We start from the raw sequence: 24,521 nt of genomic DNA on the forward strand, positions 1-24,521 counted from the left end.
TACAACTGGTAATATTTAATAAGAAAAACACATGTTATATGTTTTTAGAGAGTATCTTCCGATCGCGCACGTGTGAGAAACCTAACAAGATTCCTGTCATTGAGCGAAAATTCTTATATCTTCAGAGGGAGCATGGGTTAGGAAAAATTAGTGCTTTGGATCGGAAGGAGACATCAAAGTTGAAACGTAGGCTTGAAAGAAGAAGCTATACTTTCTAACCCTGATTGTTTACTTTAAATAGAGATAACCCTGATTGTTTACTTGTGAAAGAGCCAAGTTGTTCAGCATCAAAGTTGAAACGTAGGCTTGAAAGAAGAAGCTATACTTTCTAACCCTGATTGTTTACTTTAAATAGAGATAACCCTGATTGTTTACTTGTGAAAGAGCCAAGTTGTTACGCCGAAGTGTGTTCTGAAATTGAACCTGAATACAAACCAAATGACTCCGAGAAAAAGGAATCTCCTCTCCATAGCATATGAGAATTAAACTAGGAGCTACAGCATTAACCTACGATCGATATTGAGTCAGTGCCGTGCAGGTTCTGCTATAGCATCCAATGTGCTAGAAGACTTTGGTATAATAACCAAAGCAGACACGTTTATGGTTATTGACGGGTGTAAAATTAGAAGGGAAAGGAGCAAAATTAGAAGTCACTTTCAAAACACCAGTGAAAATGATTTAAATAAACTGCGTGGTCTTTATTTTGATGGAAGAAAGGATGACACCTTGGTTATAGATAAGATTGAATCCAAACAATTTCGTCGTACTATTAAGGATTACCATTACTCGCTCATCAAAGAACCTGGTTCTGCATACATTGGCCATGTGTCGCCGAGCCCTGGATCTGCTAAAGACATTGTGTCTTGCCTTAATGAACAAGGAATTTCAGTGGAAGACTTGGATATCATAGGTTGTGATGGTACTAATACAAATACTGGCTGGAAAAATGGTGTTATTCGTCATCTTGAGATCCATGTTGGGCGACCTCTGCAATGGCCTATTTGCCTACTCGATTTCAGTGAATTATCTTTCCGTCATCTTTTTCAACATCTGGATAGAGGAATAGCTGGCCCCACAATATTTTCTGGACCAATTGGAAATAATCTAAGTGGGTGTGAGAAACTGTCAGTGATAGATTTTCAACCAATAGATTGTGTAATTCCAGAAGTTGACAGAAATTCTTTGAGTAAAGACCAGAGATATCTTTTAGATGTATGTCAGGCGGTCAAAAGTGGCATATGTCCAAGTGATTTATCAATTCGTGATCTCGGACCACTTTCACATTCCAGATGACTCACTTGTGCAAATTGAGTTCTCAGACTATACATAAGTGAAGCAAATCCTTCAAATGTGTTAAAAACCATAGTTGAAATCTTAGATGCCTGTGTGGTTTGAAATTAAAAACAGCAATACCTTCATAAGTGGACCTATTCATGTATATAGAACAATTGAAACATCTCGATACTTGCCTGACAATTTGAAGCAAGTTGTTTTCCCCGTCATTGAAAGGAACTCGTTCTTTGCCCATCCCGAAAATATTTTAATAGCCATGACTTTTGATGAGAGGAAGCACATTAGAGAACTAGGGCTTAAAAGAGTGTTAAAAGCCAGGCAGTCTGATTCAAAAGGAAAAACTATCAGAACATTTCTTACTCCAACTGTACATTTTGAAACCTCAGATCACATTGACATGATTGACTGGAGTGAAGCCAAGTATTCTTCTCCACCTCTTCTTCGAAAAGTTTCAAACAACGACATCAACTCTTTCATTCAACGAGGTGAAATACCAGATGGGTATATCAAGAAGTTCCCCTGCCATACGCAAGCCGTGGAGCGATGCGTGAAGCTAGTTACAGAAGCTTCGCTCAAAGTATGCGGATCCAAATCAAGAGATGGTTACATCAGAGCAACCTTGAAATCCAGATCTTTGATGCCTGAGTTCAGAACAAAATCTGACTATAAAATCGCTTCAATTTTATAAGTCTTTCAAAAAAGAAAAACAAATTTAAATATGTAAATATTGTAAATAGTACACATCTTTTATGGCTGGGTGGATGGGAAGGGTATGGGTGGAACTCGAAGTGCAGCCGCCTCCTCTGGGTTGTTTTTATATATAAAAACAAGCGAAGAGCTGCACATTTTGTTAGCTTTGGAAATTATATGTCATAACCTTGGAACTCTCTCATTAAAACATTAAACATTAAAAAACATATTAGAAAGCATGTTATTACATCAGCACTATAAGGCATTAAAAATATCGCAGTTTATAATTTTTAATTTTTTCAAAAAAAAAAAAAAAAAAAAAGTTTTCTTAAACTTCATGGACTTTGCGCCTGCTTTGTTCATAAAACAACTGCTTTGATTATTAAATAAGGCATGTTGTACTGTTTTATCATTATAGCGTAAAAAATACGAGAGTATTTTATTTAATAAAGAGTACGAGAAAATTAAGTTTTTCGTGTTTAAAATTTTTCAGACGCTTTGCGCGATCGGAAGATATTAACTGATTTCGACACTTCTTTTTTTATTTTTCAAGTCATCACTAACCACAACTTTTCAGCGGTATAGCGACACGGAAACTAAGAAAAAGTTTTTTTCGATCCACCCTCATATTTAGTATTCAAAATAAGCAATCAATTTAAATACAATCACAATTACTTAGTCAGCATCTAAAAATGAGAATACACGGGAAAGTGATATTTTCTTCCTCAGTAGATGTGACATAACGTTAACAACTCTGGCCATCATTTTAAACATAAATTACTTCTAAATGCACCTTGAATTCGATACATACAGAATCTAGTCATATTCAAAAAATCTTGGCCACCCATCTCTCTGTAAAAGACTATTGTGAAGGGTTGAATATTTACATGAAAGACTACTTAGATTTGGACACTAGACTGAATCATCATCGTTTACTTCGAAAACACCGAGTTACACCTATTCACCGAAACAAGGAAATATTTTGTAGTTATTATTTTAACACCGTAATCTAATGGAATAAAGCCACAGGATTCTTTCCTTTCCTAACGCATTCCTTTATCATACGATTGTTCTTAACTTTTCAAGGGCAGTGATTATTTTCGTCGTCATCAGCACTGGATTTGTCTTCCGGGTGATAAAAAAAAACCAGAGGTAAAGAGTTTTCATGGCCGAGTGACGGTTGAGATTGTGGGAGCGACAGGTTGATATGTGGCAATCTGAAAACGCTTATTTCTAAGTTCTCAAAGCTGAGTTAATGTGTCAGACAAGAGACTACGTTTATCGCCGCAGTTACCAATTATTTCAGGGTGAAGATTCGAGTCGAACAGCACTGAGGGCTGATCCATTTCCTTTTTCGTAGCCCCTGGCTTTTTATTTGATTGCTCTTTCGACCTGGAATTGACAAGAGTCGTGATTGCGATTGGAGAACCGTTGGCTGTCAGCTTGAAACTATGATCCTCCGAACTGGAGATGATGGACTGAAAAGCAAAGGTATTGTGTTTGAATAACTTACTCCTTAAGTTAATCATCTTGTTGCTATCCCTTTCTAGCCACTTTACCAGCACATTTATTTTCTATTTTTTATGAATGTTCGAGTTCCATTCATGCAACCTAGGTCTTTCGATTTGTTTTTTTATAAAATCCTAGAATGGAAGTGTTAACCATCATCTCCCATGTGGTGTTATTTGAGATTTTATATAACACCACCGTGGCTACATACTATCTTGACAACTGTACGCACAAAATTTAAAGAGTTTGCCTCTACATAAAGATATCAATTGGCCTACGAAAATCAACATTATTTAATTTCATATGTGGGTTACCGTACGGAGCTTTTCGAAGAGGTGGGTGACCAAGTTTGTTTGAACAAGACTGTACCTGGTACATCATATTTCCCTTCACGAATAAACATGTACTCACGTCGATGTGATTTCGAACTCTTATGTTGTACACCATCATGGCTTGGCGAATTATGCGCCTGTTCAGCATCTGTTGTCTGGGGTGAGTTTCTACCAGGACCAAAATTCTTTCTAGTTCTTCGCGCATTGGATCCTTTTAAAAGAAACAAGTTATTATTACAAAATAATATAAGGTAAGATGCGATTGTACTTAAAATTTACGGCAAGTATTTAACAAAAAAATAAAATCCGTGAAACGAACATTCACAGAAAGTTGAGCATCGTAACATAACACTGACAAAAGAATGCGATCGTGGAAATAGATCCACAGAAGTTCAACTGATAGGTGTGAAACTGAAATTGTACTTTCATAGCCTATACACCACCTGAAAGCGACGTTGACTGATGAACACACCTCAGAAAGGGAAATACAAATGAAATAATTTTGGATTTGGAAAAAAGATATGTGCTCATACGAAAATGACACGAATTATTATTATTATGCTTCTCCGCCTTTTAGGAAAGATATTGTTGAGTACAAAAACAATGGAATTCTCAGAAATTTGGCTGGAAAAACACATTTACATTACATAGCCCAAATCACTTAGTTCAGTTTTGATAGATATTTTCCGGGTTCCCACAGATTTTTGTAAACTATTTTTCCTAACAAAGGTTTACCTTTTTCCTGACAAAAGTTTTATTTTTTCACTTTTTCGTAACCCTCATTATATAGTTACATACCTAAACTAAAAATAGGGCATTAACTTCCTATAAACATACGTAACCCATATATATTTGTAATCGGTCTACGCAATACGGAATTATACCTTAACATACACATGATATTGAAATTATCAGCTGTTGAGAAATTTCACGGTCTAACTCTAAAGACTGTCATTAGATCACGATAATATTCATATGGAACTTGCGAAAAAGTATAATCTGACACAAGAAAAGAAAATCAAAATCAATACATCTATAATTGAAGGTATGCGAGTATGAACACAGTGAAGTCGGTTCATTATGACAATAACACTCAATCGTTGACGAGTTTCATGGTCTAGCTCCGAAAACTAGTTAGATCCTTATAAAATTTATATGGAAAAACCGGAAAAGATTATTATTTCAAAGGAAGAAAAAAAAGTATAATTAAAATCGGCGCATCTGTGTCGAAGAGTTAAGCCTACATACGCACAACATATATATATATAAGGGCTGAATTGAGAACTTCGTCTTTTAAGCAAGCTAAAAGACACGTATTTCAGTTCGAAAGGTCAGAGACGCCACACTGACTACATTAAGGGATTCAAGATGCTGTAACTCAAACTGATTTCAGAGTTAAGAACCGAACCACAAATCATGGCACAACACACCTTGATGTAACTTAATGCATCTGTAATCTATCCTTCTGTATTGTATTACATGATCTTTTAAGTCCTTAATAACCTTATTACTTCAAAGTTACCTTCATTTACCGAGAACGACTACTTGGTTTCCCTTACATTAAAGAATTTTTCGATACTTTTCCTGATTTTTCCTGACAGAAATCAATTTCCTGATTTTTGCTGTTTGTCTACTTAAAAGAATTTCTTCGCCATTGAAAAATTTAACAACAGTCCTGGTTATGTGAAAGTATACAAGCCATCTAATTTCACATGTGAAAGACACAGAAATGTTGTTTAGCCTATGAAAGGTGAGGAACTTTTCGAAAGAATTCTTCTACATGCAGTGCATTTGAAACCTAGTTACAAATGTAACTTCCCAGTTTTCTTTTGTTTTATGGTTATACGCTACCTATCCTGAATAATAGATTAGCAGTAAATAAATTACAAACAAGTAAAAATATATCGAACTTCAGATATAGGAAAAACTACTCAACTGATTAATAATTAGGTAGATTCGAGTTTTCGATTTTTCATCAGGCATCTCCCCTCCCCCCACACAAATTCTTTAATACTATAAACAAGAATCCGGCGACAAATGAAGGTATTTTAATAATGGAACACAAATAAACTCTCCTACCATTATTCCAAAGACTTTAGCTACAGTCTACAAAGCATAAATTTACTGGTCTCTCTACTAACTAAATTCTAGGAAAAAAAGAAACTAATAATTTCATACGTCAAAGACATAATTTAAGCTAACAGAAAGCAATACAGCAATATGTTCATTCAGAAAATATTAAAAAAGAAATCTATTACGATGTAGTTTTAACTTTTTGACCAGTTGTACAAACTTGAATAATCTGACTACGTTATAACTTCAGTAACTCACAGCATATTACAGAAAGAAACAATAAAATAACTTACCAATCATCGGTAGCACTGGTTCATGACCCGTAAAAGCCTGTGACTTTTCAAGATGATGATCATGTTTATCATCATCAAAGCCTTCTAAACTTTCGGTGGGGCCCTCTTCTGGAGGCGGGGAAGGCAATCTGCCACCTTCCATGTTTACAATACTAATATAACCAGGCCTTATACCTTTCGGCAACACTGAAAATCTGATAAAATGTTTTCTACCATAAACTACTATTGGCATAGGTAAACCACCATAATCAACTTTAAACCTTCTTCCGTTTATTATAACTGTTCTAAGTGCTTCAACAAATCTCAACGTATGTGGCTTTCCTTCAATATCAAATCTTTGAATCTTAGCGTCCAAAAAGACAGGAACCATATCTCGAGCATCAATAATTAAATTGATTTTACCCGCAACAAGGTCCGTTCTTCTATCGGTTCCAATACTTACAACCGGAGGAGGTCCTTCTAGTTTAACAACATGAAGTTTTCCATTTAATTCGACTTTAATTTCCGAACCACCGAAATAACACTCATACCACCTTCCGTCAATATATAGTTCTCTCGTCGGCGCACCTAGTTTAATACTATGTCTCTCTCCAGCCACCACAAATTCTTTGTAATTATCACCAATATTACACACACAAACTTCTTTCTCATCGAACACTACACGGTGACGAGTGCCCGGTTGAAAGCTCACTTCTCGAGGATCATCCCAATGCATCATTATAACTGCAGTGTCTCCATAAAAGCGTATCTCCCTAGGTACATTATCAATGCTTATAGTCTTCATCGAATCGCGTGCTATCTCCTCCAGGTCTAAAGGATCAGCGAGTGGCAGCTCTTCTTCAAGTGGTTTAAAGGGGATTTGATTGAACCGTCCGTCAAATGGATATTTACGCATCTTGTCTTCACTGTCCAGCGGAGGTCTCCACATACCGAAATGTTTATCTGGACCATAGGGACGTGGATTATCTGGCCTTCCGAAGTCTATACAATGCGTTGGAGGAACGTACTGAGGATGGAAGGGACGACCTCCAGGAGGAAGAGCAGGATGGCCACGTCCCATCATGGATTGCGTTGGAGGCATCGAAGGATGTGGACGGCTCAAAGGCCCACGAGGGGGTATACCAGAAGGGATGTGCGTTACAGCACCATGAAGCGGAACCTGAGATGGTAGAGAAACTGGTGGTCCACGAGAATCTTGAGAGGACCAAGGCCCAGGCTCTCTATCCCAGGGTCTGCGATGATCATCCCATGGCTGCTGTACAGTACTAGTGTTAGAAGGAATATTTACAGGATGTTGAGGAATGCCCCTAGAAGCGACATGTAATGACGGGCCACCCTGCAGGACTAATTCAGCTGAATTAGAATGAGGATGTAAGTTAGGAGGTACTGGTGGTTCTGGAGGCACAGATGCTGGCGCTCCTAATGGTCCACTCATAAGCATCGGAGAAGGTTGTACACTAGGTGCAGGTTGTGCAGCAGGTTGAGGTTGCACACTAGGTGGTGGCAATCCTTGAGATCCTGGAAGAGGCTGATGGGACATCTGACTAGGAATTCCACTTGGCGCTAAACCTAAGCCTTGAGTAACTACAGGTCCGGATCCTGGTAGGGGAATCGAAGGACCAGTATGAGGCGGGAGGACTTGATGTGGCGGAACTAGTCTTTCGTCTATGTCCCCGTGAGGTAAAAATGGTTCATCTTTAGCTGCAGGACCTGGAAAGACAGGTTATATAGCAATATAGTATTCTTTAATAGACGTTAAGATAATTTTTTGTAGTTACTATATAGAAGTCTCAGCAGGAGTTCTATTTAAACTGAAGGAACTTTGCGTATCACCGAAATGTAATTATATTAATATTTATTAGTAAATGGATAGTTCGCTTATTAAACAAATATTACGATCATGCACATCTGTGTTGTATCTTTTGCTGTAGCAAATAAAATATATTGCTTAATAAAGCAATTGCTATTTACAATTTAAACTTGAATATAACAAATAAAAATCTACAAATCAGTGAGTGCTTGCTTTTATAAGCATTTGATCGAAATTCTAATGCTTATCCACATACATATCAAAACAAGTCTTATTACCTAGTTATTTCATAAATATTATCAGAGGTTTGGAAATTAAATACAAACATAGTATTGACAATATACTGATATTGTTTTGCAAGATGAAGTAATTTGGAAATGCACATATTGAATCTCGTAGTCGATATCAGAACCACTTTCTACAGTCACCTCAATCTTTAGACTATAGTTTTTAAAAGTTATTTCTATTTCCAGTTTTACTCTATTTCCTGAAAACGCATAGTATTTCCTGACTCTCCATTCTCCATCACTACACCTTTCCAGCAAAAGTACTTGTCAACGAACAACTTCAGTTCAAATGCTTATTATTATGCCCATCATAAAGAAAAGCGTTAAAATCCTTACAATTATATATATTTCATACTATAAATCCAGACAAAGGAAGTTGCATCTATTGTGTGGCACTATAGAAACAAAATCATTTATTTAAACCCCTTTCCATTCTTCAGTATACCGTCCCACGTCATCGAATTATCCTGGACATCAGACTTTTTTCTTCACTTAAGAATATATATGAAGCTTGCTTGTGTGTGTGGTAACTGATAAGTCTTTCAGAAGCTTTATATTACAAAGAAAACTTTTTGTCCCCTTTGTTCTCAATGCATAAGAAAGACTACTTTTAAGGGCTAGATGTGGGTTAAGAGGTCTTGACATGTGATATAGTGACAAAAGAAATAATCTTTAAATATGACACAGAGTAATTTCTTTTATTCAAAACAATATGGAAAAATAAATAAGAAATAGGGTGCAAAAATACAATATCCTAAATTACGTATGTTTGTTGCACCTAAAAATTAATGAAGCATTTGGAACTGTACTAACACAACGAATATAATTTCAATGACAACGATGCATACAGCAAGCGATTTACCATTCGATACCAATGTAAGCTAAGCATCCAGCAGTCCTATAGATATAGACGAAACTAAATTCCGCAATCCAACATGGGCGTGTCATTAACTGCTTCGTATTTATTTTATTTACAACGGTATCTATCGTTTACACAACATGTAACTCATCTACTTTTGGATGTGCAATTACGTAAATACAGCAAGTTCTATTTCTGAATAAAAACTCTGCTATGTACATTGCATACGAAGCGCTTTTTATACATACAATTGATATATGTTGCTTACTACAGAATACTAACACACTTCGGTATCAGTAGTGATATGTATATACCTGTTAAAGGAAATCCCAGAGGCTTTTCCGACACTGGCAGTTCTTCCCTCTTAGGGCTAAACGGTTTAACATCTATACTTCGTTCGAGAGACGGGATATCAGCTATAAAATAAAAGACAATGTAACAATGTTCTTTCAAGTAGTTGTAAGAGAAGTTCAAAGTAAGAAAAAGAAATCAAGTTCAACAATATTAAGTATATTTTGGAAGGTAGCGTAACACTTTATTTATTATTATGTATTATGATTATTAGCTTTGAAAAGAAAATGGCAATTTATCTTTCTTTCACGATCATTAAACTATAATTTGTTTGGTGAATAGACGTGTACCACGGGGAAAAGTCCCTACGTCACAGATTTAGTCTTTTAATGACCTGATGCGCATAGCACATAACATCAGTTATGGTGTCGCTTTTCTTTTATTAACACTATTTGTATATCAGTGTGATAATGCATTACCATAATATAAAACCCAACTATTATCTCAGTACAATTCGACTTCTGCTGTAACATGCGAGTGAAAGATAAATGTAAACAAACAACTATTAAAATACACGATGATCTTGAAGTTTTGCTGGCGTCTACTATTAATCCAATGTTTTCGGGATTGCTGCCAGAGTTAATGTTGCTGCGCTGAGCTTTCGTTACAATACAGCGGTAACATCTTCAGAGCTATGTGTTGGAGTGTGCTGGTCGTACAATTTATATCGTAGTCTTAAGAAATTGCTGCGTTTCTATTGGTGGTTGTTATTGCCCAATGACGTGCTCTGATTTTGCCGGTGGAAACTGTTCTTCTGATTGGCTGATGGTTCTTTCCGTACTGAGAAGCTGGAGCCAGATGTCAGGTAGATGATAACCTTTGTCTCTGTTGATGGAGGGCTTGTGTGTACGGATGAATAGAGTTTCATGTATTTTCCTGTTCCAGAACGGTTTGCTTTTCTTTAGAACTTCAATTTGGTCTCACACAGCCGTATGATTGTATTGTACGCAGTGTTTGCCTATTGCAGATTTTTCACGTTGTTTCAGTCTGGTGTGTTGCTGGTGTTCTTTCATTCTGTCTTTAATATTCCTTCCCGTTTCACTTATGTAAGTGGCGTTACATTCACATGTGATCCTATAGATGCGCGGTGTCTTTAATCCCAATAGGTCTTTTGCGGTTGATAGTAAACTCTAGATCTTCAGTGTAGTCTTGATGTTGAATTTCTTCAGTAGTCTTGCTAGTTGGTTGGAGGTTTTTTCCATGTATGGAATAACTGCAATATTTTCTTTGTCTGCCGTATTGTCCTCTTTTGTGGTGCAATTTCTGCTACTCTATTTTCTCATAGCTGTCCTGATCTGTTTCGACGAATATCCGTTGAATTTGAATACCGTTCTCAGGTGAGATAGTTCTATGCTTATATTATCTGCATCTGCTATTTAGTATGCTCTGTGTATTAGAGTATTTAACACCCCCATCTTCTGTGCAGGATGATGAAAACTGGTAGCATCGAGGTAGAGAGGTGTGCGTGGGCTTCCTGTAGATTGAGTGGCCTAGACTTCCATCTGGTTTCTTCTATAAGAGTACGCCCAGGAACGGAAGTCTTCCTTCTGTTTCTGTTTCCATTGTGAACTGAATGTTGCGGTGTATAGAATTCAGATGTTGCAAGAATTCATCTAGTTTCTATCTGCCATGGACCATATAACGAATGTGTCGTCTACATATCTGTAGAATACTTTAGGTTTATATGTTGCCGCTTCTAGTGCTTTGTGTTCAAAATGCTCCATATAGAAGTTCGCTATTACTGGAGTGAGAGAAGAGCCCATTGCCACACCATCGCTTTGTTCATAGAAATTGTCGTGGTAACTAAGTAGGTAGACGTTAGGGTGTGTTTGAAGAGATGTACTATATCCTTGTTGAAGTGCGATTCCAGGAGTTTAACAGAATCTTCTAGTGGTACTCTCGTAAAGAAAGAAACCACATCAAAGCTGAGGAGTATGTCTTCTGAGTTCGTCTTGATGCTGTGTAGTAATTGTACGAAATGGCTGATGTTTCTGATATGGTGCGTAAACTCTCCTGTTAGTGGCTGTAGTAGTCCTGTTAATTTCTTGGCCAGGTTGTACATGGGGCCTCCTGTGGTGTTAACTATGGGTCGTAATGGAACTTCTTTCTTGTACATCATCGGAAGACCATAAATCCTTGGTGGTATTGAACCGGAAGGTTTAAATCTCTTCTTTTCTTCTTCATTCGAACTGGAACTTTGTATTAATCTGGAGGTTTTCCTTTCGATGGCCTTGGTTGGATCTCTGCTAATTTTTCTGTATGTTGGATCGTCCAGTAGGCATGCCAATTTTGAGTGGTAGTCTTTTCTGTTAAGAATGACGGTCGCATTCCCCATGTCTGCTGGTAATATTAGGATGTTGTCATCTGCTCGAGATCATTGAGGGCTTTCCTTTCTTCTCTGGATAGGAAAAAATTAATCAACTCAATGCCGCACCCCCTAAAATTGTAAGAAATGATTTTTTCTTTTCTTTTCCAGAACAAGTGCCTCATAACTCGGCTTATTCGCCAGGTGTATGGTATGTGTGTTGTGCTATGTAAAATATTCAGTTGTATAGCTGTTGCGTGTATTCTGGTAAACATCATCTCATTTATTTAGGAAAAATATGCATGGGTCAAAAATGAGCCGATCTTGGCGTCCAAGGGCTGATCAGGTAAGTTGCATTTTGCAGGCATCGGAGCGAGTCTCTTTTTCATCTAAAAGTATCTTTTTTTGGGCAAAAGTCTCTATTTTTGAAACATTAGTCTACTAGGTCTCTTTTTTATCCTTACTTAGTCATATTGTTTGGATTGTGGCCAATGCACTAGAAAATGTCAGTAATTAAATAAAAGAAAATAATAATGATGATGAGTAGAAAATAACATAAATACGAGATAATAAATATAGTCAATGTGCGTGTGTGTTTGTGTGGAAGGTTGGAGGAATTTCTGTCTCCCTAGAGGGAGGTTGCCAGGGAGAGACTTCTGTGTTTGTATTACCGCTTTCTGTTAACTACAAGGGAATTTGCAACAGGTTACCATCTCTCTCTATTTAACAGGGTTCCCATCGACCCGGTAAACCGGGAAAGCGAGGAAATTCATCTAACTCAAAAGTCATAGAATTTGATCATAGTCATAGAAATCTTTAAAAACCTGGAAAAGTAAAAGAATTTTAAGTATGGATTTATACTTCTCAAATCCAGTTTCTAAACCTTTATTTCGCTACAGAAGATTTTTTAACATTCCAACTTAAAAATGTTACGGCTTAACGTCTCTATAAATGTTTATGCGGAGTCAACCTGTAGCAAGAGGAAAATATAGATGCCTTTTTACATTATATGTAGAATCGGAAATTTATAAATCATGATCTGGAAAAGTAAGGGAATTCGTACTTGCAAAATAAGGGGGAATCCTAATTTAATTAGTTGTAAATTGAGGCAATATCAGAACTAGATATGCCTTTCGCTATGTCGCAGTGTAAATTCGAGCATGGTCTCGTAGCCTTCGATTCGAGAATTCCCTCTCTAAGGTGATTATTTCGTAAGTTTCAATTAACTGATGTATACGAGCAAACAAAATTCATATCTCAAAAACAAATGAAGTACACCTATTAAGTCTCCGTGACTATACAATGATATACAAGTGTCAAATATAAGTACAGTCCATCTACAAAGAAAAGTGTTGTTTTGGACAAGCAGTCTGTGAGGATATTGTAGTACTCAAGAAGCCTTTGATGTTAGCTCAGTTGCACTTTACATTGTCTTCTGCCAAGTTATATGAGAAATTTACACATCGTTTTCAGAGTGAAGTTCCGCTGGTTCATATTTTACACGCAGAGTTATTAGATGTCATTGGAACTATCGCAAGCAGAGTGTCTAAATGTGTTGCTGTTAATAAAGTGAAGTCAGCGTCATACGATTGGACCAATTGTAGGTTGTGTAAATCCGATAATTTAATGTCTTTAAAACAAATTGTAATTTCAGACGAAACAAGAAAAGAACTAACTAAACTAGGAGAAGTGGATGCTCAACAGTTCTTGAAGAGTGTATAAGCACATTATATTTTAGGTGGTAAACATTTGGTGCAAAATACAATGACTCACTCTGTTCACATTAAACACGAGCACTAGCATTTCTCAATCCTGAGGCTAGAAAATCACCAAGTAGCTGCAGATACATCCGAACTGTAGCAGTGCCAGATGATCAACTTGTTGACGAATGGAAATGTCTGCAGCTTGAGCATGAACCTGCTGGAAGTGAAGTTACTTCTGCACGTATTAACAGTTACCGGGCTCTTTTTATGGGACTTAAGAAGGCGGATGGTTCACCAAAATCTTCCCTAGTAAGTAAAGTAATAAAAGCTTAACTCTGCCTGTCTCATGGTAATGCAGATATTGAAAGGAGATTTTCAGTATCAAAAAATGCTCTGACAGATGAAAAGACTCAGATGTATTGTAGAACCTTAAACAGTACTTTGATTATGAAAGATGCCTTACAGGTTTATGGCTACAAGCCTTATATCGTTCCAATTTCTAAAAAGATGATTACTTTGGTCAAAATGCTCATAAGCATTACCAACAGTTTCTGGAGGAATAGCGACTAGCCTAGGAAAGAAGTGCCACACTTAGAGAAGAGGAAGAGAAGTTGAAAAAAGCAGAACAAAAACTGCAAGAAGTGCTAAGAACATAGAAGAAATTGAAAGCCAGCTTAGTGAAGGAAGAGGAAGTATAGTGAGACCAAAGAATCTGCAAATTCTCTGCTTGGTGAAGCCACAGATAGACTTTGGAAGGCTCTTAAAAAAGGGGACCTGAAGTTCGCACAAATCGCTCAAGGAACGTTGGAAGGTGTCATGTCACTGAAAGAAGAGGAATGCAAAGAGCACAAGGACATTCAAGCTCCTCAGAAAAGTATGAAAAGAATAGAAATGCCCTAATTACATCGTTTTTTAATGCAGTCAAAGAAGAACTGAAATTTATCCAAGTGCAGAGGATTTTTTAAAATATATTATATACCGGTAATGCTCCTGAGATGTCAAATCATAATGATGTTATTATATCTTTGAAGAAAGAAAAAAAGAAACAAAAAAAGGCCAATCTCCATCCAGAACCAGAAATAAAAGCTTTGTTCTGTTGGAAGTCTTTACAGCTGAGTTGTCTTTATATATGTATGAATACCTTGGATCACTTGTGGAGACTGGAAGGTAGATAAATATATTTTTTATTTCTGAACTTAACCGGCGTCTTGGTAGGGGTAAATCACTAATGCACGGTCAGAGTAGTAGTAAAATTTATCGAAGTGAGATGGTTTTGTTATATATTATGTTACATATATTATATACAGGGTAGCCCAAAAGTAGGTACACAGTACCGTACTGATCAGCTCATTGTATTTTATATAATTTCTTATTGCTATCCATCAGGTAGACTTAGTTTCTTTATTATTTGTTGTTAATGCCTTTTTACTTACATCTTAAGCTCGGCAGAGCCGAAGCAAATAAACCCATAAACTAGAATGTAATAATTGATTATTGCTGGGGTTTATACCTACTTTTGGGCCATCCTGTATAATGTTCCTGAGATGTCAAATCGTAATGATGATGATGATGTATCTTTTAAAAAAGCCAATCCCCATCCAGGACCAGAAATAAAAGCTTTGTTCTGTTGAAGACTTTGCAGCTGAGTTGACCTTCAACTTACTTTATATATGTTCGAAAATTAAAAATGTCCATCATTTGTAAAGATTGGAAAATACATCAATATATTTTTTATTTCTGGTTTTGACCTGCTTTTTGGTAGGGGTAAATCATTACATTTTCTGTTACATTTTCTAACTTATGACTGAAAGTTGTGAAGTTTCTTATCAGAGGTGGGTGGTCTACAGTCTTCTTTTTTGCTTTATTTAGTCTACGAAGTCTCCTTTCGTGCTTCATTTGGTCTACAAAGTAGCTATTTTCAATACCACGAGACGCTCCGATGCCTGATTTTGCTATCTGTAACTAATACATTAGGATCATTAAATTAATTCCGCGTGGACGCTCTACTAGCTTTCAATATACAGATGGTGATCAGAAAAATGGAAACACCTGAACGAAATGCAACTTACCAGATTAATATGGTGTCGGGCCACCTTTCGCCTTCAGAACAGCCTTGATGCGACGTGGGATGGAGGCATAGAGGTCGTGAATGGTAGCAAGTGGAATTTTACACCATTCCTCGTGCAGGGCATCGGCCAGTTCTGTGAGAGAGGATGGAGGTGGAAATCGTCGCCGGAGTCGTGTTTCCAAGACGGACCACAGATGTTCAATTATGTTGAGATCTGGGGATTGGGCGGGCCAGGGGAGGTGTTGAACTTCATCCCGATGTTCCTCAAACCACGCTGCAACAACGCCAGCTGTGTGAATGGGTGCATTATCATCCTGGAAGATGGCGTCATTCTCCGGGAACAACATCCGGACCATAGGATGCAAGTGGTCTCCTAAAATTGCGACATAATCGTTGGCAGTGATTCGTCCGCTAAGTGTGACCACAGGACCCAATGAAAACCATGATATGGCGGCCCACAGCATCACCGAACCGCCGCCATGTTTCACAGTTGGGCGGAGAGACTGCAGATCATAAGCATCTTTGGGCATTCTCCACACATAAACACGGCCCGTGGTTGGAAATAGGGTGAAGGATGACTCATCCGACCATATCACACGTTTCCAGTCCTCAACGGTCCAAGTTGCATGGTCGCGGCACCATTTGCGGCGTGCGAAAGCGTTATGGTCCCTGATGAGCGGTTTGGCCCGTGCAATACGTCCCCGTAAGTTCATGTCATGTAAATCGCGGCGGACTGTGATTGTCGAAACAGGGTGGGGGAGGTGCTGATTGAGTTCCTCCGTCACTTGCTCCGCAGTGGCACGACGGTTCTGCGTGACAATGCGCTTTAATACCCGGCGTGACCTGTCACTCATGATTTTCTTCCGCCCACTGTTCCGCTTCCCCGATGTGGTTTTCCCGTGTGTTGTGTAGGCCGTCATCACCTTCGACACTGTCCCACGCGACACACCTAACACAGTAGCCACTGCCGTCACACTCACTCCACATAACCGCGCACTGACAATTTGCCCTCTTTGAAAATCTGAGAGGTCTCCCATTTTACATTACCTCCGTCTGCTGCAGCCACTGGACACTGCTGTTCCACTGCGCCTGACGTAGTATGGAGACCGACCTAACACACCACCACCAGCGGTCCGGCGCTGCGGGCGCCACGACACCACTGCCAACCCACACATCTGACGTGTTGCCAACTACAGGTGTTTCCATTTTTCTGATCACCATCTGTATGTTCTTCAATACAGTACAATTTTTACCTTTTTCGACTGAACTTTGTTCGTCTTTACGCTCTGCAACTTTATTCGAACTAGCTTTGCTGCTGGACCTATGTAAGCCAGTCTCTGGATCCACAGCTGCCAATTTCTCACGTGCTGCTGCAAGAGCATCTACAGGATCCTTTGGTGGCTGTTGCTTCACATTTTCTTGGTTTTCTTTATTTGCCTGTTCATCTCGTCTCTGCGCCTCACGAAGTTTCTGCATTTCATTTAGTCGTATCACCTTTAAAACAATAAGTAAAAAATAAATTATTCAATGTAAAATAACTGTATTTTATCGAAACGTTAACAAGCTTCATTAAAAATCTTCTACACAAAATAAACATTGTACACGATGATATGAAGTCTGGAATCAATAACAGACCTGATAACCAGTATTTGAATGCAAAACATATTTCAGATTTTTCACCACCATTTTTAATATACAGTAGGACGTCGATACATCAAAAATTCGAACACGGTCCCTAGAAGCTTTTTACATTTTGTCTTAGCGCTAGCGATAAACAAACAATAGTGTTGTCCGTCGGCGTCGTGTCAAGTCAGTGTTTTTACAGAAGCTCGTTCATATGTAGTTCTTTGTCATACATATTTTTGTTTTTATTTTCCCTTAGGCCTATGTAAGTTAAGTTTTAAGTATGAGTTACAAGAACAGTGTAATTTAGTGTACGAACAGGTTCTTCACAAACATTAAATGTAAATAACCTTATGTACGGTATTATAATTACTGTATATATTGTATAACCACTGTATCGATAAAAGAGCATACCGCACAGTATATTTAAGTTTAAATGGCATTTTCTTGGTCATTTTCGAAAATTCGAACTACCTGTGGTCCCAATTAGTTCGGATTTTCGACTTCATACTGTACTTTCTCAAAATCTCAGTAAGTTTGTAGAGAATCAGAGCTACCGCTCCTTTCAGGAGTAGATCCATACCGTGGAGATTAAAAAAATACATTTCAGAATTCGAAATTCTTCATATAGCACACTATTTGAAATTAAAGTTCGATAACTATAGTGCCGTTTCACCTCCTCTTCCCAACTCATTATCTGGGAAACATGTCCACCCACCATACCATAGAAAATCACTACAGACACTACTTTTAAATTTCAGATCCACCCGCATGTGATGCATTTCAATGTCAGTATTGAAATCTTATTTTCACAAAAGCTGCATGTAGTATAGCAACTCTATATACTGCTACAAGTTATTTTACCGATTTTTGGAACAAAACTGAATTTATAATTTAGAAAAGTCTGTACTTATAAAATACTTACATGTCCTTACAAGAAATATGTAGAAAATGTTTTTTTTTCAAGTTTCTGTTGTGTTTCGAGTTGCATTATGAAAATAATGTGTAAAATATTAGTATTACGAATTAAAGATCGGGTATGCACTATTTTCTTTGCAGAACCAGAAGCATGAAATGGCCAATGCCTTAATGTTATTTTGATGTTTAGCCTTGTTCTCATCGAAAATATTTAGTAAAAATTTCAGAGCTCGATCCGAAATTCATGCATATTCCTCTACAATGCAATTACAGTTAGTACTTAATGTAGCTTAAAGTTCACGAAAAGCCATACTAGTCACGATCAGCTAAATTTTCCGAAAATATTTCTTCGTTTTATTTAACACACGCTTCACAATTCGCTATGCTTCTTTTTTGTAAGTTTGATTGTATTTATCCATATTATATACCTCGATTATACAAATAGCTAATAGATTTGGAATGCCTAATCGCATTTCTCTTGCGTTCTTAACTACACAGTACGAAATACTTAATTCATTCAAGATCAGAAATTACTCCAATATACCGGGATATGTTAGAAGCGTATTACGTACTGATTTATTTATTAACAAATAACTAAGATTAGCACAAAGCATTTAATATGTCGTGTCTCATTTAATGTTTACTACTTTTATATTGTCGATAACTAGATCTGGAAAATGCACATATAGGCTGCGTAATAAACCACAGTTTAAAAATATAATGCAGAATTTTGCGTGAAATAAAGTATCAACGTGGTTTCTCAATTAATAACGATTTTACTGATCATGGTTTGAAATCATCATCTTCACATGACACGAATAACAGTATATTTACTCTCCACATTCATTTTCTACAAACCTACACCTACCTCCTGCATTAACGTTTTCATTTGTTCCGGTGTTAGTGTTCCATTTCTTAACTGTTCTTCAGCTTGTGACATAATTACGCTAATAATTCCATCTCCCGAATCTTCTGAAGTATCTTTCCGCATATCTGTGTCTTCACCTGTCTGAGGGCGGGTTTGAGTCAAAGAACGACGACGTTCACCAGGATCATCTGAAAGTTTGATAATGAAAGATTTCATTTTATTAAGATAATGGAGTGCATCCTCATTCACATATTTCTACTTGTACAGTTTTCGACGTCACTGTAATTGTAGCATGGTAAACTCCAGAGAACGTCTTACCAGACAATTTCCCATTTAGTAGTTGTACGAACGTTCAGTGTATCCTTTGTTTACAGTAGTTCTAACTATACTACTGTTGTTTTTAAAATTTTGTTCAGAAGTAATGGAACAATGGAACAACAGATTTTTTAAAAATTTTTATTAGATATATTATATATATATATATATATATATATATATATATATATATATATATATATATATATATATATATATATATATATATATAATAAAAATTTAAAAAAAATCTCATCAACAATTAGATATTCAGCTTAAGACATCAACGTCCACATAGAGAAGTCTGGATTCATGGTGACGGTAGATTTAACTTGTCGAAAATTCAATGAATTAAAATTAAATAAAGAGCAAGTTAATTTTTAGCTCTTGTTTATCAGAGGTGCTTTCCTGAAACAGTGTCATCTATATTTCTACTAGTGATTTGCATTATCCATTGTTCCATTACTTCTGAACAAAATTTTAAAAACAACAGTAGTATAGTTAGAACTACTGTAAAATGATACACTGAACGTTCGTACAACTACTAAATGGGAAATTGTCTGGTAATATATATTGGATAAGAATGTTAACACAATACTTTTGTAAAAATTGTATTTTCTTCCTTAATACAGGGGATCCTGAGCCTTCATTATTAAGAAATAAGAAAATCACTAGTACCTACTCATAATGCTTTCTAGGAAGAAAGCAAGCAAGAAAAATTCACTGTGAACTCACCTAACCACGGCATCGCGTAGTCACCATTGGTTGATACTACATATGTTTACTCATACTCGGTGTAGTGTGCATCTTGAAACTGTCATCCGACCAGACAACCGATGTAACTGTGTACTCACAGAAATTAGAATGTGTGTATGAAAAATTGATAACCATGAAGTCAAAGTTTGTGAAGTGCAGGTATTGCTCTACTTCAGGTCCGTGAAGTATAAATTCGTAATAATTCACTTCAAGGAGAAAACGTTCCATTATTAGATTGGCTGTTTGTATTTGATGTTCATCATATGCTCCGAATCGCATGAGCTTCCACTGGAAGTCGAATTCGGATCTCATACCTTGAGGAAAAAAAAAAATGCTATTTACTTCCTTTACTCAACTACCAGACACAAACCTTGTTTTCATCTGCTGTTAAGAGCTTTCCAGATTCTCGCTAATAATTTTGAGGCTAAATCTGGTATTATATCGAGCAGACTTAGAACATCCTCATTTATGTATGAACCCTATGACAAATGGTGTTTGGTAGGCTGGAATGGTGTTATATGCCAATCTTCATCATGTAAGAGGAGAAACTGTATGTACTTCATATAGAACATCGTAGGCAATATATGTAATGCTGCTATACAGAGGGCCGCTCAATCAGAGCTAGCACCAAAATTGCATTTAGTCGTGAATATGGTAATTCTCTGAAGAAGGGCAAAGTTTTTTTTTCTCTCTCTCTCTCTTTCTTTCTTTCATGTCCACGGCTACAGTGTTCATTTCGAGTGGGAAAAGTAGAGCAAAAATCAATCCGTCGGAGGAGCCGTCGCAGAGAAACCATCATAGGTAATCGTGATCGTAGGCGTCTGGAGAGAAAAAGTTTTCCAACGCCACAAGAATTGATGCAGGATTACAATACCAGATCCAGTCAAACAGTCTCCGCGAGAACGCTTTAACGAAAACTACACGATAGACAGTTTTAGTCGTGTCGTCAGAATAAGCCCCAAGCTGTCTACCATGCTAAAGGAAACTAGCCTGACATGGACAAAGTTACACTGGCGTTGAACCACAGAACAAAGGTGACATCATGTGGTTGGACGAATTTAGATTCTGCCTCTACCTTAATAATGGTCGATCCAAAGTCAAGCGGAAGGCTCAAGAAGCCTTCAATGCAGTGCGTGCAAAAGCCTATACAGAAAATGTAATATCGAGGGAATGTCTGGTGTCCAATACGAGCAATGGATTTGTGAACAATAAAGTGTTGCCATTTAATCAGTTGCTCCAAGACAGTGCCTGTCATCATTCCAGATCCACAATAAGGACGAAAACTGAACTATCTGCCGGACTGTACTTGTACAGATTTGATTACAACATGAGGTGGACATCTCACATTTCGTTTGGCCTACCATCCTGCCGTATCATAATGTTCCCAAGGAAATATGGGACATACTGGATCAGATAGTTTAGAAGAGAAACTAGGACCCTCCCAATTTCGATGTTCTGAGAAATCAGTTTTTCATGGAAAGAGTCGAACTGGACATCAATGTCGTTCTTTCCCTCACTAATATCATACCAAAGTGGTGATATAACTCCATATTGACCAATAAAGTAGGTATGTCACAATATTTTGTCCAATGTGTTTTCATAGTTGGATCATAAATTATGTTACAAAGTTCAGACAGGCATGACAACACTGCTTCAAGAGGTAACTTTGTAATGTTTAAACAAACAACAACCACTATCATTGTGTATGTTGCTGTGATAGCGGAAAGGTAAAGTTTGCTGCCAGTTGAATGGAGTGGCGTGTTTACGAGAACCGTGTGGCAGTAATCGCACTGCACAAAGTTTGCGAATCACCATCGGACATCTTCAAAATCCTGAAAAAATTGAAAATGAGCAGAATGTTCGTGTTGCATCGGACCATAAAGAGATACTGTGATACAGAAACAATTGAGGACCGGCTTAGGAAGGGTAGACTTTGCAGCGTGAGGAGCCAGAAGCTCATAAAAGCAGTAGCGGCGCGGATTCGATGAAATCCTGAGGAAACAAACAGTAATAGCTCAAGAGATGAACGTTCCGAAAATTCTTATGTCGCGTGTGCCTAGAAGTGACCTAGGATTCAGGCCTTATCGGAGAACTGGTCATTTCCTCACTCCCCAGCTTAAGGTCCAGAGGGAGCAAAAATCGAAACGGCTCCTTCAGCCACAGGGGGTCCTTTCCACGGACGGAATAATCTTCATGATTGAAGAGACTTACAGTCGTCAAAATGACCGTGTCTACGCTTCAACGTCCCAGGAAGCTCGTGAACACACACCACGTATCATCAGAGGACATCACCCCGCTTCAGTGATGGTTTGGTTGAGGGGAAGGGTATCGTACGATGGCACAACTAACCTTCACTTCTGTGAAAATAGTGTGGAAACGTCTGCTAAAGTGTACCAAACGACAGTACTGGAGCCACTAGTGAAGCCGTCGAGCCGTACCATTTTCAAAAATGAGCCGTGGAGTTTCCAACAGGATTTGGCACCAGTCCACAAAGCAAAGATTACACAGAAGTGGCTTCAGAAGAATATGCCTGATTTCATCATCAGATTGGCCCTCCAGTAGCCCCGATCTCAACTCACTGGACTACAACTCGTGGTCTGTTTTGGAGGGCATCGTCTGCAGGAAGAAAATGAAATGAAATCTTTCAGTTTTACGTCCCATTGTTATGCCGGGTAGGCTAAAGGAGACGGTGATGATGAGAAATGAATAAAATGGTGGAATGAAGAAAGTGGGAGGAGACGGGAGAACCCCAGAAAAACACACGAGCAGGGTGTTTGTCCACCACAAAGTCCACACGGCGCGAGCTGGGATCGAACCAGGGACCCCATCGTCTGCCGGAAGAGGCATCGAAATATTGAGTTTCGTTCTCTTGTGAAGGTACTGGCGGAGTTTTCCCTGGAGACGGTGCGTGCCGCGATCCATGACTGACCCCAGACTTCAGGCCTGTGTGAAGGCCAAGGGCGGCCATTTTCAACAGTGACAGATGCTCTGTACTTACAAGACCGGTGTCTCTGTAACGACCAAGTAATAATACATTTATTTGAAAACTGTGCCTGTAGTCTGGTGTTTACTTTGTAACAAAATTAATGATGCAACTAAGTATTTAACAGAAAAACTTTCATTTAGAGAATGGTCTCGTGATCTTTGATTTATCCCAATTTTGAGATCTATTTCCTCATGTCCTCATGGACAGATATAGTTGTCCGTCCGTCCGTCCGTCCATCCAAATTTGCATAAACACCGCAACTAAACCCTGTTCGGTCTAAGCTCTAAACTGCGACAAACAAAGCCAAGTGAAACTAAATCTCGCTGATTTGCTGTTGGCCTACCGACGCTTGTACTCCTCCGCAAAATAGTTCATATGATTTGATTATTACTTTCACTATGAAACTCCATATAAAACTGCTACATTATTATAAACAAAAACATAGTACGTATTATCTAATAATACTGAAATCAAGTGTGGTTAATAAAATAATAAATACTAAGCATACGCAATAATTATGGCGCCAATTCAATTGTGGAGGCGAGTTCTGCTTTTAAGTGTGAAAGATGTCTCACATGAATCCCGGTTCCGCGAGTGTTGTGGTGAAACACCAACAAGGGAAACCTTTACTCACTAAGCAACAATTGCTTACCAGCTAAATTTAAATCTTTTTTTTTTAAATCTTTCAAGTTTTTTTTCTTTCTTTTCTGCTGCTGCCCTACGTATCTGGACAACAGGAGACAGTATTGTCAAAATGTACGTGTATAATTTGCTCCTCCCCGTGGGGAGTGGGAGTGATACATCACTAGCCAATCGTATTTGTGACAAGCGGAACGATACAAATATTTTGTTTATCGGGGTTTTGAGCCTACGCTAAACAGGTGATAGTAATTTATTGCTAAAAGCACAACTAGTAAATTACGTTCCCCGGATATTAGGATGATTTCTATCCTCTGTTCCTTTGCGAGAGAGAAATAATTACACATTGGATTCCTGCGCTCACGCCGGTATTATTTGAAATGTGACATGGCTCTCTTCTTATTTTAAATTTAGAACTTCCATTAAAGATGGTGGCCAAGGCCACCATGTATCATACAAGTTGCGCTTCCCTCTCTACTACCATCTTCCATTAACAGATTTCACAATATACTTTTAAGCTTTCAAAATAAAACTGTGTCCGAAGACTTCTGACACCCTGTGTTTATTCTCATGAAATAAACAAATTATAGAAATAATGTAATTAATATGAAATATATCCTCGACATGACAGACGCAATGTTAAGATTTTATGTTTCCTAAAGTACTTTTTCCATATCCGACTGAAGAAGCTTTTGCCAGTAAGAAGAGATTTTAAAATACAAAATGCACAGTATTTTATGTATCATACTTAACCTCAATATTTGCACACGAAACATCAATAAGCCATTGTGGAAACTTAATATTTGCACAGTTAGAAAGAAAAACACCTGAAACTGATCTAAA

General features: G+C 37.7%; 1 protein-coding gene across 4 annotated transcripts in view; it reads right to left on the bottom strand.

Annotated features, from left to right (window-relative positions):
• The window catches only part of LOC145670295 (uncharacterized), a 244,463-nt gene that overhangs the window by 68,423 nt on the left and 151,519 nt on the right, over positions 1-24,521 (bottom strand). For 3 of the 4 annotated variants that reach the window (XM_081738762.1, XM_081738760.1, XM_081738758.1), the window contains 5 exons: positions 18,983-19,170; positions 16,827-17,067; positions 9,461-9,562; positions 6,191-7,900; positions 3,904-4,035 (listed from right to left, as the gene is read on the bottom strand). In XM_081738762.1, coding sequence (XP_081594888.1) covers positions 3,904-4,035; positions 6,191-7,900; positions 9,461-9,562; positions 16,827-17,067; positions 18,983-19,170 — 2,373 coding nt within the window. The remainder of the gene's footprint in view (positions 1-3,903; positions 4,036-6,190; positions 7,901-9,460; positions 9,563-16,826; positions 17,068-18,982; positions 19,171-24,521) is intronic. The other variant, XM_081738759.1, reaches the window with a different exon arrangement.

Source organism: Thermobia domestica, chromosome 14, assembly GCF_964235325.1.
Source record: "Thermobia domestica chromosome 14, izTheDome1.hap1.1, whole genome shotgun sequence".
Classification (NCBI taxonomy): domain Eukaryota; kingdom Metazoa; phylum Arthropoda; class Insecta; order Zygentoma; family Lepismatidae; genus Thermobia; species Thermobia domestica.